Source organism: Staurois parvus, unplaced genomic scaffold (assembly GCF_062004578.1).
Source record: "Staurois parvus isolate SC_StPar_1 unplaced genomic scaffold, SC_StPar_1.0 ptg001718l, whole genome shotgun sequence".
Taxonomy (NCBI): domain Eukaryota; kingdom Metazoa; phylum Chordata; class Amphibia; order Anura; family Ranidae; genus Staurois; species Staurois parvus.
In genome coordinates, this window is record NW_028319514.1 from 36680 (window position 1) to 57445 (window position 20766).

General features: G+C 45.1%; 1 protein-coding gene across 1 annotated transcript in view; it reads left to right on the top strand.

The window, feature by feature from the left end:
* The window catches only part of LOC149434658 (transcriptional enhancer factor TEF-1), a 69617-nt gene that overhangs the window by 23901 nt on the left and 24950 nt on the right, over positions 1 to 20766 (top strand). The window contains exon 5 of the mRNA XM_089663549.1: positions 16401 to 16574. Coding sequence (XP_089519675.1) covers positions 16401 to 16574 — 174 coding nt within the window. The remainder of the gene's footprint in view (positions 1 to 16400; positions 16575 to 20766) is intronic.

Consider the following 20766-nt stretch of genomic DNA (forward strand, 5'->3'; position numbering starts at 1 on the left):
AGAGGTCTCCAAATTTCACGAGTGACTAAGTGGACAAGCCTGGGTTAGAATTACAATCCCATTCTAAGAAATAAAAAAAAAAAAAAGGTTGCCATAGTCTGTTTCCATGTTTCCTCCCAGTCTCCCATAACCTACATTTTATTTATTTCAGGTACTTATATAGCGCCGTCAATGTACTCCGCGCTTTACATACATATTGTACATTCACATCAGTCCCTAACCCTCAAGGGGCGTACAATCTAAGGACCCTAACTCACATTCATACATACACATACTAGGGACAATGTAGACAGGAGCCAATTCACCTACCAGCATGTCTTTGGAGTGTGGGAGGAAACCCACACAGGCACAGGGAGAACATGCAAACTCCAGGTGGTGCCATGGTTGGGATTCAAACCAACGATCCTAGTACTGCCAGGTGGAAGTGCTAACCATTTAGCCGCTGTGCTGCCCCGATACTGGTAACCGGCCCAGCGCTCACCCGCTAACACACCCGAACTTTCGGTAACATTCTGCCCATTCGTCTTAACAGGTAACAACTTTTTCCCTCCTGCAAGATGTGGTATTTGGGTTTAACCCTCCCCGTGCCCTCCTTGGCCACATTCCTCAGCACAGCAATCCTGGTCATCCTTGGCAGCCGGGGTGTAAGACGAGCCCTCGTTATTCCCTTAGACAGAGGCCGGGGCATGAGGCTGCGGACCCCCGTAGGGCCATAGTAGGACAAGTCTGGCTTTTTATAACAACTATTTTAAATGGCCTGCACTCATGCACAGCTATTTTGAGAGAGGTGGGATTAGTCACATGCAAGGCCGGGATATCTGACACTCTTTACTTTCCTTGTCTGTCAGGGTCACAGCTCTGTTGTGTCTCATCCTGGAATCTTATATTTATTAAGCTTGTTCGTGCCTCAGTGGGCAACAGGGATTGGTGGTATTATTAGTTCGCCCCTCCGATGGCTTGAAAGGTGGAAACCGCAGACTGCTTTATGTTTTTATAAAGCCCCTATGATGGAGCTTTTGTGTATTCTGACACCAGAACAGAGGACCTGGCTCATACAACTGAATGAATATTCCACCCTACATGGGAGAACTTGGGAGGTCTTATCTGTTGCCTCCACTTAAAGCTGCATTTTACCCAAAAGCTTACCAATGGTATTGCAGCTTACCATTTCTTAGATGTGCAAAGTTAGTAGATGGGGCGCAATTCTTCCTAATAAAACGTATGATGTGGCATAGTTTACTCCCACTGACCATAGTCTTGTTACCCCCTAAAGCCCAAAGTCAACTGGCCCTTTGTTTAAAAAGTTTGGCCACCCCTAGACTACATGATGATGCTAAGGGGGTGTGTCCATAGGGTACAGGATGATGCTAAAGGCAAGTGTCCATAGGCTACATGATGATGCTAAGGGGTGTGTCCATAGGGTAGATGATGATGCTAAGGGGGTGTGTCCATAGGCTACATGATGATGCTAAGGGGGTGTGTCCATAGGGTAGATGATGATGCTAAGGGGGTGTGTCCATAGGCTACATGATGATGCTAAGGGGGTGTGTCCATAGGCTACATGATGATGCTAAGGGGGTGTGTCCATAGGGTAGATGATGATGCTAAGGGCGCGTGTCCATAGGCTACATGATGATGCAAAGGGCGCGTGTCCATAGGCTACATGATGATGCTAAGGGTGTGTGTCCATAGACGTCATGGTGATGCTAAGGGTGTGTGTCCATAGACTACATAATGATGCTAAGGGTGTGTGTCCATAGGCTACATGATGATGCTAAGGGGGTGTGTCCATAGACTACATGATGATTTTAAGGGGGTGTGTCCATAGACTACATGATGCTAAGGGTGTATGTCCATAGGTTACATGATGATGCTAAAGGCGTGTGTCCATAGGCTACATGATGGTGCTAAAGGCGTGTGTCCATAGGCTACATGATGGTAGGAAGGTGTGTCCATAGGCTACATGATGATGCTGAGGGGGTGTGTCCACAGGCATATGTTATTTATATATATATATATATATATATATATATATATATATATTTTTTTTTTTTTAATTCCTAATTAAAACTCAGGAAATAAAAAGAATGTTTTCCAGTCTGCTATCCAATAAAAAACATATATGCTATGTTAAGGTAGACTACAAAACCTAAAAAAAACCATAATACGGTTGATTTACTAAAACTGGAGTGCAGGATCTGGTGCAGCTGTGCATGGTAGCCAATCAGCTTCCAGGTTTTAAGCAGGCCATTACATGGGTCGAATTTCGAATGATTTTTCGATCGAAAACGTTGTTCGTGCTGTAATCCGATGGTGCCACCAATGATTTTGGAAATCGGTCGTTTTTCAAAAATTTTCCAGCGTGCCCGATAAATGAAAAATGGGGAAGTACCACGAAAATCTGCCGCACTAACAGAGCGAAAATCAGTCGACTATTCTTAGGTTCGATTTTTGAATGAAAAATCCTTCGGAAATCGACCTGTATATGGCCGGTGTTAAGGTCGAAACCTAATTGAACAAGCTGAAGTTAGAAGCTGATTGGCTTCCGTGCACAGCCACATTGGATTTTGCACTCTCCAGTGCAGGGGCGGACTGACCATTTGGAAACTCGGACACTGCCCGAGGTCCCTGGGTCAGTAGGGGGCCCCATGAGATGCCCCTGGTACCTTTTTCATAGGCTTTTTTGAGTTTGGGCAAGGACACAGGGGCCCCATGATCCCCTATTGCCCGGGGGCCCCATGATCCCCTATTGCCCGGGGGCCCCATGAGTTGTCAGTCCACCCCTGCTCCAGTGTTACATAATTAGTCTGGCTGAAAAAAGACAAAAGTCCATCCAGTCCAACCATAGGTTGGTAAATCAACCCCAGTGTGTGGAACCGCGGCATCACCAATACAAGGGCGGGTATGGTGGTGGAGGGGTGATGTTCTGTCGTTTGGAAGGCTCCTTGTCTTATGGGTCTCTACAGCTGCTGACTACTACTGAATTCTTCTGTCAACGCTCATTGACACTCGCCCTCCACCGACACCCCCTGTGACATTTGTAGCCTGCCAATTCCTGGGACTCCTCAGGGTGACATGCACTTCGTAGCAGTTTTATGACCTGGGATGCACAAGTCATGGATGGACCGCCAGACATTTATACAAAGTTTACACTGAACACAACGCAACCGACAGACTTGTACAAAGAACGATCCTACGCCTGGAGAGTGCAACGTCCCAAACTATATAGAAGAGTTTATTTATTACAGCTACTTATATAGCGCCGTCAATTTACGCAGTGCTTTACATATATATTGTACAGTCACATCAGTCCCTAACCCTCAAGGGGTGTACAATCTAAGGTCCCTAACCCTCAAGGGGCGTACAATCTAAGGTCCCTAACCCTCAAGGGGTGTACAATCTAAGGTCCCTAACCCTCAAGGGTGTACAATCTAAGGTCCCTAACCCTCAAGGGGTGTACAATCTAAGGTCCCTGACCCTCAAGGGGTGTACAATCTAAGGTCCCTGACCCTCAAGGGTGTACAATCTAAGGTCCCTGACCCTCAAGGGTGTACAATCTAAGGTCCCCGACCCTCAAGGGGCGTACAATCTAAGGTCCCTAACCCTCAAGGGGTGTACAATCTAAGGTCCCTGACCCTCAAGGGGTGTACAATCTAAGGTCCCTGACCCTCAAGGGGTGTACAATCTAAGGTCCCCGACCCTCAAGGGTGTACAATCTAAGGTCCCCAACCCTCAAGGGGCGTACAATCTAAGGTCCCCGACCCTCAAGGGGTGTACAATCTAAGGTCCCCGACCCTCAAGGGGCGTACAATCTAAGGTCCCCGACCCTCAAGGGGCGTACAATCTAAGGTCCCCGACCCTCAAGGGGCGTACAATCTAAGGTCCCCAACCCTCAAGGGGTGTACAATCTAAGGTTCCCGACCCTCAAGGGGCGTACAATCTAAGGTCCCTAACCCTCAAGGGGTGTACAATCTAAGGTCCCTAACCGTCAAGGGGCGTACAATCTAAGGTCCCTAACTCACATTCATACATACACATACTAGGGACAATGTAGACAGGAGCCAATTAACCTACCAGCATGTCTTTGGCAAACTCCAGTCAGGTGGTGCCGTGGTTGGGAATCGAACCAACGACCCCAGTACTGCCAGGCGGAAGTGCTAACCATTTAGCCACTGTGCTGCCCAATATGGTGAGTATTCTGCACACCCCATACCTGTGTGGTGATGGTAATGGGGGCAGCACAGTGGTTAGCACTTCCGCCTGGCAGTACTGGGGTCGTTGGTTTGAATCCCAACCATGGCACCACCTGCCTGGAGTTTGCATGTTCTCCCTGTGCCTGCATGGGTTTCATCCGAGTATTCTGGTTTCCTCCCACACTCCAAAGACATGCTGGTAGGTTAATTGGCTCCTGTCTACATTGGCCCTAGCAGGGGCGGACTGACAACTCATGGGGCCCCTGTGTCCTTGCCCAAACTCAAAAAAGCCTATGAAAAAGGTACCAGGGGAATCTCATGGGGCCCCCTACTGACCCCGGGCCCTCGGGCAGTGCCTGAGTTTCCAAATGGTCAGTCCGCCCCTGGGCCCTAGTATGTGTATGTATGAATGTGAGTTAGGGACCTTAGATTGTACGCCCCTCGGGGGCGGGGACTGATGTGAATGTACAATATATATGTAAAGCGCTGCGTAAATTGACAGCGCTATATAAGTACCTGAAATAAATAAATAATAGCGCACAGTTGATTTTCATGTCTTCCAAGTGTAAGCAGGTCACTGATTGGCTAGCTGGTAAAAGTGTTCATTGGATGAATTTATTGATTGCGAGTATTTCAAAAGTAAAAAAATTATATTCTTTAACCCCTTCAATACCGGGGACTTTTACCCCCTTCCTGCCCAGGCCAATTTCCAGCTTTCAGCCCTGTCGCACTTTGACATTTGCGCGGTCACGCCATACTCAAACTAAATTTTTGTCTTTTTTTTTCACACAATAGTCAAGTGCTTTCTTTTGGTGGTATTTAACGACCACTGGGGTTTTTTTATTGTTTGCTAAATAAAGGAAAAAAAGACCGAAAATTTGGGAAAAAAATAAAGCGTTTTTCTTTCTGTTCTAAAATTTTGCACATAAATAATTGTTCTTCATAAATTTAGGCCAAGATGTATTCTGCTCCATTTCTTTGGTGAACCCAAATCAGTGTTTATAATTTAGTCTGTAGGAAAGTTATAGAGTCCACAATCTATGGGATTTATCCGAAAATCGATCGATCCTGATGTACTGACGGCCAATCTCATTTCTTGAGGACCCAAAATGCCGATTACCGGCTCTTCTCTCCTCTGTCAGCGTGAGGAGATAAATGAGGATAACCGGCATTTCCCTATTTACATGCGATCAGCTGTGATTGGACACAGCTGATCACATGACAGAGCCGACGTCATTGGCTCATTCTGTTGATCGGTGATCCGCTGTGTCCCAGGATTAGAGTGGGAGGACGTCATATGACGTCCTCCTGGAACGAGAGAACCACCTTGCGCCCATCATTACCTTATATGGCAGGTGGGAGGCGGTTAAATTTGTGTGTGTGCTTGTATGTATGTGAGATAGGGACCTTAGATTGTAAGCTCCTCGAGGGCAGGGACTGAGGTGAATGTACAGTGCTGCGTAAACTGTCAATGCTATAGTCCCTGTACAGTAGATCTGGAGCGTGAGATGGAGCAGCAGCACAAGGAGCCAATCAGTGCTGGCAAGAAGCAAGCTGATTGGAGGAGAGAGCAGAATGACGGGTAGATGAGCTCATCACTGTGCTACCTCTCCTATCACTGTCTGGTGTTCTAATGAACATTAGATCGGCGGCATCTTGTACTGCAGGGGTGTCAAACTGGTGGCCCTCCAGATGTTGCGAAACTACAAGTCCCATCATGCCTCTGCCTTTGGCAGTCATGCTTGTAACTGTCAATCTTGCAATGCCTCATGGGACTTGTAGTTTGGTAACAGCTGGAGGGCTGCCAGTTTGACACCGGTGCCTTAAAGCATCTGCCTGTCAGAACTCTCTGGCGGGGTTTGGACCCCCCTATCCCCACCCCTTATCTATGCCCTTGGTGACAACATTTCTTAGAGCAGGGGTGTAAAACTGGTGGCCCTCCAGCTGTTGCGAAACTACAAGTCCCATCATGCCTCTGCCATTGGGATTCATGCTTGTAACTGTCAATCTTGCAATGCCTCATGGGACTTGTAGTTTGGCAACAACTGGAGGGCCGCCAGTACTGGATAGGAAGTACTGCCTGGGAGAGCTCTGGACTGAAAATAATGAATCCAACAAAAACCGCTTGTTACTTTGTATCTTATGGACTATTCTTTTTTTTTTTTTTTTTTGTACTTTATGTCATGGTCTATTCATTTTTATTTTGTTATTTTTGGCTGACGTTATTCTTTAGGGCAGAAATATACCGTGTGTGGGGTTTTACACCCTCTCGAAGCTCAGGATACTAATTTGGATGTTTTGTTAATCATTTGCTGATACAAGCTGCAGCCAAGGCTTCCATAAGAGGAAGTATAGGATTTCCTAATGAGAGATCGAGTTAACTAAGTCGAATTGATTTTCTGGCCATGAAACGTGAGTGTTGGAGGTGGGAGAAGCTGTGGAAATGGCTCAGTTTGGCTTCTCTAATGTATTCCACACTGTATGGTGCAGCAGCTAATCTATAAATGAGGAGGATTTGTTCTGGATTCCTGTTTGTTTGTGTCCATGTGGGGGTTGTGTGCAGGGACCGAGATGGCTGATAGAACCTGGGGCCTGGTTCGTAAGTGCCTGACTTACGATTGTACATCAGCCCCGTTCTAACCGCCAATGGGTTATTGTGATTGGTTGTTCGGGGTCAACACAGACAGATATTATCCTCCCACCCAAAAAGGGGAAGTTCAAGTACAGCTCCCCGTGAGGAATTGGCACCTTTGGAGGGGAATGGGGTACCCAATTTTGACAGGTACCCGCTCCCACTTCCGCTGCGATCGCCTAGGTGATCGCAAGCGGAAGTTGTCCTCCTCCCTGTAGTCTTCTTGGACACATGACAGGTCCCAGAAGACTAGGGGACCATTCACAAGGCACAGCACTACTCGCGCATGCGCAGAGGGAACCCCGCTGTGCACCCACAAGCTGTCACAGCTGGGTGTCCCCACTTAAGGTGCCAACGCTGAGGAATGAGGATGGCCAGTAAAACTGACTGCAGAGATCGAAGGACAAGTGAGTAGCTGTTTTTGTAGCTGCTGACTTTTTTTATTTTTTTTTTGGGGGGGGGGGGTAGCTTTGACTGGAGCACTTTAAAGTGATTCCAAAGGCTCCAATTTTTTACCTTCATGCATGCTATCCATGAAAGTTAAAAAAAACCTTTTGTGCAGCATCCCCCCCTAATACTTACCTGAGCCCCCTTTCTGTCCAGCGAGACTCTCTGGGGACTCTTACACCTGATTGGCCGAGGCAGCAGTTGGAGCCATTGATTGTCAATCACAGCCAATGAGCCATTAAGGAGAGGGAAGAGGCGAGGCCGAGCCGCGGCTCTGTGTGTGAATGGACACGCAGGACTGCAGTACAGGAGTTTGCTTGCTTGGGGGCCCCCAGAGCAAGCAGCTTGCTCTAGGGCAGGGGTGTCAAACTGGCGGCCCTCCAGCTGTTGAGAAACTACAAGTCCCATCATGCCTCTGCCATTGGGATTCATGCTTGTAACTGGCAGTCTTGCAATGCCTCATGGGACTTGTAGTTTGGCAACAGCTGGAGGGCCGCCATTTTGACACCTGTGCTCTAGGGGCACTCAGCAGGAGGGACCGGCCAGGAGCACCGGTGGAGGATCCAGGCTGCTCTGTGCAAAACCACGACACACAGCAGGTAAGTATGACATGTCTGAGTTATTTTTTTAACCCCTAGACGTCGAGCACATGCAAATATGCATCCTCTCGGCATCTGGTTCTTGACGCCAAGCGGCTGCATATTTGCGTGCGCGCTCCCAGCACATATGTCCGTGACTCACGGAAAGGTCCTGGTCTCCCCTTGCGATCGAGACCTTTTCCGATCATGTGACCGCCCACCTCCTGGCTTCTGAAACTCTTAACCCCCCTGGCGGTATTCCCGAGTGTAACTCGGGGTGAAGTTTCAGCACCACAAGCGGTAACTCTGAGCTACACTCGGGAATACACTGCAGCGTTGCTCCGGGATCCCTCCTGCACTTACCTTGTCCTGCGCTCCCGCGATGTCCCCCCTGCAATGTCCCTGGCCATGTCCTCCGACCGATGCCGGCATCCATCTTCCGGGTTCCGTTCCCTGCGAGCGTCGGGACGTACGGGGACGGAACCGGCGGGAAATTTGAAGATTTTAAAAGTGACATTCCCTAAATACACTAAAATCACATAGTATAACATTCCTGTATCAAACCATTTCACATACATTTTGTCCCGAGTGCTTTGTCCGGCGCCCTGCCTGCATTTTTACTGTTCTTTCTGCCTGGAAACTGAGAAACTTCCATGGCGTCCAAAAAGCGTCCCTTTAGGTCAGACGCGGTTTTAGACCGGCTAGAGAACAGCGATAGTAAATCAGAACCACTTGCAGAATTGAGTGATAATGATTGGTGGGGGAAATTCCTCATCAGACACTGAAAACGATTCTGCGACTGAGCTCAGCGATGTGCGAACTTGGCGCTCTATTTCAAATTTCAGCGTTTTTGGTTTGATTATATTATTGAATTAAATTTATTATTATATTTTTTATGATTATTTATTAAATTATAATTTATGATTTCGTGTTTCAAATTTTATCATCCCGGGATGTTTACTAGACTCTTGTTCGGACAGATTTCAGTGAGTTATTCCTAAAAATTACAGCCTACAATAAAAAAAAATACATATTTCCATGCAAACAAATGTACCGCTTTGAGCACAGAAATATGGATATAATCAGACCGCCAGGGAGGTTAAAGGGCCGGGAGGCGCCGGCGTAAAGGGGTTAAACAAGACTTTAATTTTTTTTTAATTTCATTTATTTCAGGTACTTATATAGCGCCATCAATGTACGCAGTGCTTTACATATATATTGTACATTCACATCAGTCCCTAACCCTCAAGGGGTGTACAATCTAAGGTCCCTAACCCTCAAGGGGCGTCCAATCTAAGGTCCCTAACCCTCAAGGGGTGTACAATCTAAGGTCCCTAACCCTCAAGGGGCGTACAATCTAAGGTCCCTAACTCCCATTCATACATTCACAATGTAGACAGGATCCAATTAACCTCCTAGCATGTCTTTGGAGCTCACATGAATGTCCACCTCTGTGGCAACATACACCTTTCCAAGGAATGGAAGTATACTTTGACCGGTTGGTTAATACTTCCCGGTATGGCGGAGCCTGTAAATTCACTTGTTGATTGGCCTGGTTCCGTCGCATGGAACAGAGAGAGCGTCCTTTGCTCTGCGTAAGCTCCAACTTGGCTTCCATTCCTTGGAAAGGTGTCCGTTGCCACAGAGGTGGACATTCACGTGAACCCGTTGCTTCGTCCTGCATGGGAGAAGAATGGGCTCGCTTTGACTCTTCCGGGGCTTCCTTCTGTGCTCTTCAGCCATGCGTTTCCCTCTTCCAGCAGGCTGGTTTATTCCCATTGTCCTGGGCTACAGCACACAGCTGCTGTCTGGATACAATGGAATGCTATGCACAAAGCAGTGCCAAGTCCTATTCAAGGACAGAAGAAATAAATAACTTAGAAAAGAAATCTGTAAAAAAGAGGAGGCGGCCATTGAAAAAGCTGTGCATGTCTAAAAATTATGTCATAGGAATTATACAAACCAATTACGTCAAGTGAAGGTCGTGGAGGGAATAGAAAAGTGTCAAACTCTCTGAAATCCGGGGGGTAAAGAATGGGAAGATTAATAAATAGCGCACATTTGTGTTTGCGGGAGAATAGTCACATTCAGGCAATCTGTCCATTCTTCTCCGGGCTGATGGTAGCTGTCAACATAACAGATAATAGACCAATACTGGAAAACCAACGCACAAAAGGTATTCAGTATGGTAATGTATAATGCGAGTAGTAACTTTCTGCAATCAGAAATAATCTTTTAACCACTTCCCTTCCGGCGCATGTACATAAACGGCCAGACGGTGGCACTGCAAGGTCGGGTGGCCATTTATAAACGTGCTCCCTGCGTTTGTGCGCTTCCTGGGAGCGCGCAGCACCACGATCCGGTGCCCACTGTGTCCTCCGGACACCGATCATTGTACAGGACCTCTGTGTGAGGTCCCGATCATGTGATCACTGATTAGCCAATCAGTGATCACATGAAGAGCAGTAAGCAAGATGTCACTTCCTGACATCATTGCTTACTACGTGTGAGAACTGTGAATGATTACAGAGATCACATGGTACAGGGCCATTCACAACAGCCTTGTACCATGTGGCAAGCTGTGACCAATCACAGCTCACACAGTATTTCTCAATGGCTGCAGGAATGCAGCCAGAGAGGAGGAGAAATGATTGCTTTTACAGACTCTATGGGTGTAAAAAGCAATCGGTGTAAGAAAAAAAAAAATCTTCATCACCCCCCACAAGTAGTACAGTGTCACTGTGCTGACACTGTACTGCTAGGGTGACAGTATGTTAAAAAAAAAACATAAATAACATAAAGAAATTAAAAAAAGCACACTCCTAAACCCTGCACTCTGTACATAGCACACCTCTAAACCCTGCACACTGTACATAGCACACCCCTGAACTCTGCACACTGTATATTGCACACCCCTAATCCCTGCCCTCTGTACATAATGCACCCCTGAACTCTGCACACTGTGCATAGCACACCCCTAATCCCTGCCCTCTGTACATAATGTACCCCTGAACTCTGCACACTGTATATTGCACACCCCTAAACCCTGTACTCTGTACATAATGCCCCCCTGAACTCTGTGCAGAGTTCAGGGGTGCGCTATGTACAGTGTGCAGAGTTCAGGGGGGCATTATGTACAGAGTACAGGGTTTAGGGGTGTGCAATATACAGTGTGCAGAGTTCAGGGGTGCGCTATGTACAGTGTGCACTGTATATTGCACACCCCTAAACCCTGTACTCTGTACATAATGCCCCCCTGAACTCTGCACACTGTGCATAGCAAACCGCTAAACCCTACACTCTGTACATAGCACACCCCTAAACTCTACACTCTGTACATAGCACACCCCTAAACTCTACACTCTGTACATAGCACACCCCTAAACTCTACACTCTGTACATAGCACACCCCTAAACTCTACACTCTGTACATAGCACACTCCTAAACCCTGCACACTGTACATAGCACACCCCTAAACCCTGCACTCTGTACATAGCACACCCCTAAACCCTGCACTCTGTACATAGCACACCCCTAAACCCTGCACTCTGTACATAGCACACCCCTAAACCCTGCACACTGTACATAGCACACCCCTAAACCCTGCACACTGTACATAGCACACCCCTAAACCCTGCACACTGTACATAGCACACCCCTAAACCCTGCACACTGTACATAGCACACTCCTAAACCCTGCACACTGTACATAGCACACCCCTAAACCCTGCACACTGTACATAGCACACCCCTAAACCCTGTACACTGTACATAGCACACCCCTAAACCCTGCACTCTGTACATAGCGCACCCCTAAACCCTGCACTCTGTACATAGCGCACCCCTAAACCCTGCACTCTGTACATAGCACACCCCTAAACCCTGCACTCTGTACATAGCACACCCCTAAACCCTGACCTTTGTATATAGCATATCCCTGAACATAACGCACTCCTGGTATTTATTACCCCTTTACGATCCTCCCACTGTTTTTGCAATTTGGCCACACCCACCATTCCACACGGTTCAGCAGAAGGGGGACGTGGTTACATTTTTGCACGTATTCTGTTGGAAAAAAAGCCCTGGATAAATTTATACAATCTTACAGATACATCCGACCCTTTGAAGACAATTATAATGCTTTTGGGGCCCGCGATGACATTGAGTTTGACACCCCAGGCCTAGACAGCTGATAGCATGTTCCTCCACCGCGGGTTTCTGGATTAGCAGTTCACATGGGCATTTCAGGTTTTTGGCTTTATCTAAAGCATGTGTCTCTGTAAATGTTTTGTTTTTTTAAAACTCAATCCTGCTGAGTAGTCAGCACTTCTGCCTAACACCACCAGGGTCCCCAATATCCTGGTAGGTACACTATCTGCATGGAGTTTACATTTTCTCCCTGTGCTTGCATGGGTTTCCTTGGGGTACACTCTCACTTCAAATACATGCTGGTAGAGCCTTATATTTATTTATTACAGGTACTTGTGTACCGCCGCAGCACTTTACATACATATATTGTACATTCACATCAATCCCTGCAAAGGGGCGTACAATCTAAGGTCCCTGACCCTCAAGGGGCGTACAATCTAAGGTCCCTGACTCACATTCATACATACACATACTAGGGCCAATTTAGACAGGAACCAATTCACCTACCAGCATGTCTTTGGCGTGTGGGAGGAAACCGGAGGACCCGGAGGAAGCCCACGCAGGCACAGGGAGAGCATGCAATCTCCAGGCAGGTTATACCGTAGTTTGGATTCGAACCAACAACCCCAGTACTGCCAGGTAGATGACCTCATGAAAACCTATGACTTCCACTGTATGGATTTAATACATACATGCAAACTCCAGGTAGGTAGCACCATGGTTGGAATTTGATCCAATGAACCCAGTGCTGCCAGGCGAAAGTGCAAATAACTTGGCAAATGTGCTGCCCTATGAGATTAGAGTTCTTAGGGAAGTTAGAATTTACGATTTTTTTATTTTTATTTTATATTTTTTGTTCCATAATATTTTTATTACAAGTTAAAAAGTGAGAAACAAAACGTAATACCAAAGCAGGTCCTCCTACAAGGTACAGGCACAAGTATCAAAGTCCTCAAAACAACCTATGGGACAGCGAAATTTCCGATTTTTAGAAAATCCTGGTGCTGCAGTTTTAAATAACAGGGTGTCCCAAATGTCAGCATACAGAAGGAAAATGGGAAATTGGACAGCAGCTAAATGTACCTTTTATTTACAAAATTTTTATTTATTGCAAAACTTTACAAAATATTCTCTACGTGGCATTCTTTTAGAGTATCTGAAAGTGTAACAAATATAAAAAAAAGATATAAATATAAAATATAATATGAGTTTGTTCATTTTTGGAGACTTTTGGAACACCCTGTATAATATCTCCTAGATTGTACGCTCTGATGAGCCGGGCCCTCTGTGTCCTCTCGTACCAAATTGTATTGTAACTGTAATGTCTCCTTTTATACTGTAAAGTGCTGAGCAAACTGTTGGCGCCATAAATCCTGTATATTAATAATATATATATATATGTGTGTATATACAGGCTTACCTCGCTTTACGAATTTAACTCGTTCTGCGGGACTTTTCGTATTGCGAAACATTTGTAAACCGAAACGCGGTTTTCCATAGGAATGCATTGAAAACCAATCAATCCGTTCCGGAGGTCTGAAAAAACTACAAACAAAAGTCTTTTATCTGTTCAAAACTCTTTATAAAGTGCACTTTAAAGGCATAAATACTGTACAGGGACATGATTAAAAATGAATTCATAAATGCATTGAAAACCAATTAATCCGTTCTGGAGGTCAGAAAAAAGTAAAACAAAGTCTTTTATCTGTTAAAAAGTCTTTATAAAGTGCACTTTAAAGGCATAAAGGGACATGATCAAAAACAATTTTGTAAATGCATTAAAAACCAATTAATCCGTTCCGGAGGGCAGAAAAAAGTAAAAAAAAGTATTTTATCTGTTCAAAAGTCTTTATAAAGTGCACCTTAAAGGCGTAATACTGTACAGGGACATGATTAACAATTAATTCATAAATGCATTGAAAACCAATTAATCCATCCTGGAGGTCTGAAAAAAGTAAAAAAAAAGTATTTTATCTGTTCAAAACTCTTTATAAAGTGCACTTTAAAGGCATAAATACTGTACAGGGACATGATTAAAAATGAATTCATTAATGCATTGAAAACCAAATAATCCGTTCCAGAGGTTAGAAATAAGTAAAACAAAGTCTTAACTGTTCAAAAGTCTTTATAAAGTGCACTTTAAAGGCATACAGGGACATGATTAAAAAAAGGTTTGTAAATGCATTGTAAACCAATTAATCCGTCCCGGAAGTCTGAAAAAAGTTTAAAAAAAAGTATTTTATCTGTTCAAAAGTCTTTATAAAGTGCACTTTAAAGGCATAAATACTGTACAGGGACATGATTAAAAATTAATTCATTAATGCATTGAAAACCAATTAATCTGTTCCAGAGGTCAGGGAAAAGTAAAACAAAGTTTTTTATCTGTTCAAAATTCTTTACAAAGTGCACTTTAAAGGCATAAATACTGTACAGGGACATGATTAAAAATTAATTTGTAAATGCATTCAAAACCAATTATTCCGTTCCTGAGGTCAGAAAAAAGAAAAAAGTAAAGTGCACTTTAAAGGCATAAAGGGACATGATTAAAAAAAAAATTTGTAAATGCATTGAAAACCAATTAATCCGTTCCGGAGGTCAGAAAAAAGTAAAACAAAATTATCTGTTCAAAAGTCTTTACAAAGTGCATTTTAAAGGCATAAATACTGTACAAGGACATGATTAAAAATTATTTTGTAAATGCATTCAAAACCAATTATTCCGTTCCAGAGGTCAGAAAAAAGAAAAAGTAAAGTGCACTTTAAAGGCATAAAGGGACATGATTAAAAAAAAGTTTGTAAATGCAATGAAAACCAATTGATCCGTCCCGGAAGTCTGAAAAAAGTTTAAAAAAAGTATTTTATCTATTCAAAAGTCTTTATAAAGTGTACTTTAAAGGCATAAATACTGTACAGGGACATGATTAAAAATTAATTTGTAAATGCATTGAAAACCAATTAATCTGTTCCAGAGGTCAGAGAAAAGTAAAACAAAGTTTTATCTGTTCAAAAGTCTTTATAAAGTGCACTTTAAAGGTATAATACTGTACAGGGACATGATTAAAAATTAATTTGTAAATGCATTCAAAACCAATTAATCCGTTCCGGAGGTCAGAGAAAAGTAAAACAAAGTTTTATCTGTTCAAAAGTCTTTATAAAGTGCACTTTAAAGGCATAAAGGGATATGATTAAAAAAATCGTAAATGCATTGAAAACCAATGAATCCATCCTGGAGGTCTGAAAAAAGTAAGAAAAAAAGTATTTTATCTGTTCAAAACTCTTTATAAAGTGCACTTTAAAGGCATAAATACTCTACAGGGACATGATTAAAAATTAATTTTTAAATGCATTAAAAACCAATTAATCCGTTCTGGAGCTTAGAAAAAGTCCAAAAAAGTCTTATCTGTTCTAAACTATTTATAAAGTGCATTTTAAAGGCATAATGGGACGTGATTAAAAAAACAATTGTAAATGCATTCAAAACCAATTAATCCGTCCTGGAAGTCTGAAAAAAGTAAAAAAAAAAAAAAAAAGTATTTTATCTGTTCAAAACTCTTTATAAGGTACACTTTAAAGGCATAATACCCCTTTGTAATGTACAGCGCTGAGCGAACTGTTGGCGCTTTATAAATACTGTATAATAATAATAATACTGTACAGGGACATAATTCAAAATTAATTCGTAAATGCATTCAAAACCAATTAATCCATTCCGGAGGTCAGAAAAAAGTCTGTTCAAAACTCTTTATAAAGTGCATTTTAAAGGCATAATACTGTACAGGGACATGATTAAAAAAAAAATCGTTAATGCATTGAAAACCAAATTAATCCGTTCGTATTGCGAAAAAATCTAAAGGCATAAAGGGATATGATTAAAAATGAATTTGTAAATGCATTGAAAACCAATTAATCCGTTCCGGAGGTCAGAAAAAAGTCTGTTCAAAACTCTTTATAAAGTGCACTTTAAAGGCATAAATACTGTACAGGGACATGATTAGAAAAAAAATTATTGCGAAAAAAATCTGTGAACCCGAAGCATTATTTTCAATGGATTTCATTCGGAAACCGAACATTACGTTAACCGAGGTCTGCCTGTATTATAAACTTGTATCTGATGTATTAATTGTAGCATAGGGAGGGTAGGGCTGTTTTCTCATTTCTGGTCCATTGGTGGATCAGAATGAAGCTATCATCAGACGTCTTGTGTATGTTGAGCAAATGCATGCGAAGTAATGTGTGTGAACCACATCTAGAGGGAGAGAATGAAGTGCGGCGATGGGCCGATCGATAATGTGAAATGAATAGGGAGGTGTAGTATGTACGGCTCTGGGGAAAACCGGGAGCTGCCGTAACATGGCGTCGGGGATGTAGGAGTATTGATCACCGTGTCCTCTTCTATTACAGTACAACAAACACCTCTTTGTGCACATCGGACAAGCAAACCACTCGTACAGCGACCCCCTGCTCGAGTCTGTAGACATCCGCCAAATTTACGACAAGTTTCCAGAGAAGAAAGGGGGCTTGAAGGAGCTGTTTGGGAAGGGTCCGCAGAATGCCTTCTTCTTAGTAAAGTTCTGGGTGAGTGACTCTGGTGTCTTCATAATATTCCATGTTATATTATTTATTTATTTCAGGTACTTATATAGCGCCATCAATTTACGCAGCGCTTTACATATATATTGTACATTCACATCAGTCCCTAACCCTCAAGGGGCGTCCAATCTAAGGTCCCTAACCCTCAAGGGGTGTACAATCTAAGGTCCCTAACCCTCAAGGGGCGTACAATCTAAGGTCCCTAACCCTCAAGGGGCGTACAATCTAAGGTCCCTAACCTTCAAGGGGCGTACAATCTAAGGTCCCTAACCCTCAAGGGGTGTACAATCTAAGGTCCCTAACCCTCAAGGGGCGTACAATCTAAGGTCCCTAACCCTCAAGGGGCGTACAATCTAAGGTCCCTAACCTTCAAGGGGCGTACAATCTAAGGTCCCTAACTCACATCCATACATACACATACTAGGGCCAATTTAGACAGGAGCCAATTCACCTACCAGCATGTCTTTGGAGAGTGGGAGGAAACCGGAGTACCCGGAGGAAACCCACACAGGCACAGGGAGAACATGCAAACTCCAGGCAGGTGGTGTCATGGTTGGGATTTGAACCAGGGACCCCTAGTACTGCCATGTGGATGTGCTAACCATTTAGCCACTGTGCTGCCCTGTATATATACTTACTGCAGTACAGCGGATGGTGAGTGTCCATGTGGTATCTATGACTTTGGAACAAAAGGAGGAGAAAGTGAGAAATGGTAATATTTTCAGTTTCGTTGTGTAAAATTACAAAAGCCTGCATCACATAATAACATCAGGGGCTTAGGCCCTGCCAACCTCCAGCACCTCACAATTGGCCCATAACAATGATGGGTGGGTTGCTGGTCTGAGCTTTCAACTGTTGAAGCTGGTAGAAATTTGCATACACATTACAAGATAGATAGATCCACATGCTGCACCTCTAGGTGCCTGCTTCCAGTAGCTGCTGATGGCATCACTAAAGGGCCCTCACAAAAAAATTACCGTATTTTTCGCTCCATAAGACGCACCTGACCATAAGACGCGCCTAGGTTTTAGAGGAGAAAAACAAGAAAAAAAATATTCTGAACCAATGGACTGCAGACATAGTACAGGAGATGACCAGAGACTGCAGACAGTACAGGAGATGACCAGAGACTGCGGACACAGTACAGGGGATGACCAGAGACTGCGGACACAGTACAGGAGATCACCAGAGACTGCGGACACAGCACAGGAGATGACCGGAGACTGCGGACACAGCACAGGAGATGACCGGAGACTGCGGACACAGTACAGGAGATGACCAGAGACTGCGGACACAGTACAGGGGATGACCAGAGACTGCGGACACAGTACAGGAGATGACCAGAGACTACGGGCACAGTACAGGGGGTGACCAGAGACTGCGGACATAGTACAGGGGGTGACCAGAGACTACGGGCACAGTACAGGGGGTGACCAGAGACTGCGGACACAGTACAGGGGATGACCAGAGACTGCGGACACAGTACAGGGGATGACCAGAGACTGCGGACACAGTACAGGGGATGACCAGAGACTGCGGACACAGTACAGGGGATGACCAGAGACTGCGGACACAGTACAGGGGATGACCAGAGACTGCGGACACAGTACAGGGGATGACCAGAGACTGCGGACACAGTACAGGGGATGACCAGAGACTGCGGACACAGTACAGGAGATGACCAGAGACTGCGGACACAGTACAGGGGATGACCAGAGACTGCTGACATAGTACAGTGGATGACCAGAGACTGCAAACATAGGACAGGAGATGACCAGAGACTAGGGACACAGTACAGGGGATGACCAGAGACTGCGGACACAGTACAGGGGATGACCAGAGACTGCGGACACAGTACAGGGGATGACCAGAGACTGCGGACACAGTACAGGGGATGACCAGAGACTGCGGACACAGTACAGGAGATGACCAGAGACTACGTACACAGTACAGGGGGTGACCAGAGACTGCGGACAAGGTACAGGGGGTGATCAGAGACTGCGGACATAGTACAGGAAAAATGCCAGGGACTGCGGACATAGTACAGATGACCAGAGACTGCAGACAGTACATGGAATGACCAGAGACTGCGGACCTAGGGAGGGGAAGCGGGTACCTGAATTAGACAGGTACCTGCTCCCACTTCCGCGGAGTTGTCCTTCCTTTAGTGTGGGCACCCGGCTGTGACAGCCGGGTGCCCACTGCGCATGCGCGAGAAGTGCTGCGCTTTGTGAATGGCCCGGCGTCTTCTGGGACCTGTCATGTGTCCCAGAAGACGCCAGACCATTCACAAAGCACAGCGCTTCTCGCGCATGCGCAGTGGGCACCCGGCTGTCACATAAGCCGGCACGGGAAGGCTGTACAGCGCTGGACCGAGGAACAGGTAAGGTCCTGCAGCAGAGAAGAGCAGACGACCGGCCCGGTATTCTGACATGGTGGCGGCGGAAATACCGGACCGGCCACTCCATATTCGCTCTATAAGACGCACTGACATTTTCCCCCCTTTTTTGGGGGGAAAAAAGTACATCTTATGGAGCGAAAAATACGGTACGTGAATGTTCAGTGTCGGAGACAGCAAGAATACAACAGAATCCAAAGAACAGAGGTGTACCGCTCAGGCAAACAATCCAGATCAATCCTAACAGTAGTGCAGCGCTAAATCAATATTAAGATCATAAAATTGATAAAAATAGCACAATATTTATTAAAAAGATGCTGTGATAAAAGTTCATAAAACAGAATAATATTGTAGTTCATAAAGTGACTTTCAGTGCTCTTAATGGTGCTTGTTATTCTGGTATGTCTGTGCTTGTGCAGTGATATGGAGAGAATTGCGCACTCACCAGACGCGCAGTATATATGCGCCAGTATAGATATATCCTGAAGTCATCAAGGTAGTTATGATGTTAGGGTGACTTCCCTCTGAAGGGCAGGGTAGTGGAACAATCAGGTCCTGGGACATTAAGTGCTGACCCAAAACAGCCAGAGTTCCCCTTAAGGGATAGATGGATGCTGCTTCCTGGATATGCAGGAGGATCCCTCTGGGTACTGGGATGGATCTTTATCTCATACAGGGCATCTGAAAATGAATACTCCTCTCGGGAGTTCAGACACAGGAATATGCCCATAGTGTAGTAAATTAAATCTCCATTTATTGAGTATTGCATTCAGAAACGAGGTAAAATCGCGATAAGAAACAGGACTAACCGTCCTTCAGTAAAGATGGCAGCCGGAGCTCCACGTTGCTCCGGCGGCGTGACGACGCGGCGTAATTGGCTCCTCCGGCGGCGTGACGTCATGGTGTAATTGGCTCCTCCTTACGCGTTTCGTGCACCCGCACGTCATCAGTGGGGATCGCCAATAATTGTTCATCCCACACTGACTACTGGAACCTGCTCAACAGAAGCAGACAGAAGCAATCAATGCACTGAGCTTAGGGGGACCAGCAGAGCCCAGAAGATGTAAACAAAGCTCCATTTAGCTAGGGACACTCCAGCCTATAGCGGGGTCTCTACAAACAACCGGCACGCCTGCCAAGCATTGCATCACTCTGTCCCCGGCCTCCATCTGCAGCACACAGAGGAGACATTCTGGGTCTGTGTGGCTCAGGCATGTTGAATTCATATGATGAAGCCCCAGACGCAGGCGTGTGGCATGAAAGCCCACCCATACGTGTTTTGTGGGCCTCAAGGGGTTAATGGACCATATAAAGGGACCAAATAAGAGAACTTCATTGCTTACTTAAAGTGAATGCAGACTCCGCCATACACTGCGGCTTCAGCCGCGCCGGATTTTCTGTCCTGACAACTTCGCTTTAGCTGCCCCCATTTAAATTTGAGGCTCGCCTGTAAAATCCTCAGACGGTTATTGAAACAACTGACTTTGACTTTGTGCTATTTTTGTCAGAAGCAAAAGAAAACAATCGTCCTTCTCATCGAATCCTGTGGAGACTTGTATAGTAATGACTGGAGGATTCCCTGTTGTTTGATGCCCCCTAGTGGTGCCCTTCCTTTTTTTTTTTTTCTTTTTCTATTCAGCAAAGACAGAAGGCTTCATTTATTGTATCAGTGATAAAAAAAGGTCACGCCCCCTTGGATTGGATTCATTGCATTCTACCCCCCCCCCCCTCCCTGGTATGAGGTTGCTCCCTCCCCTTCCCTGTTATCTGATATGGGGT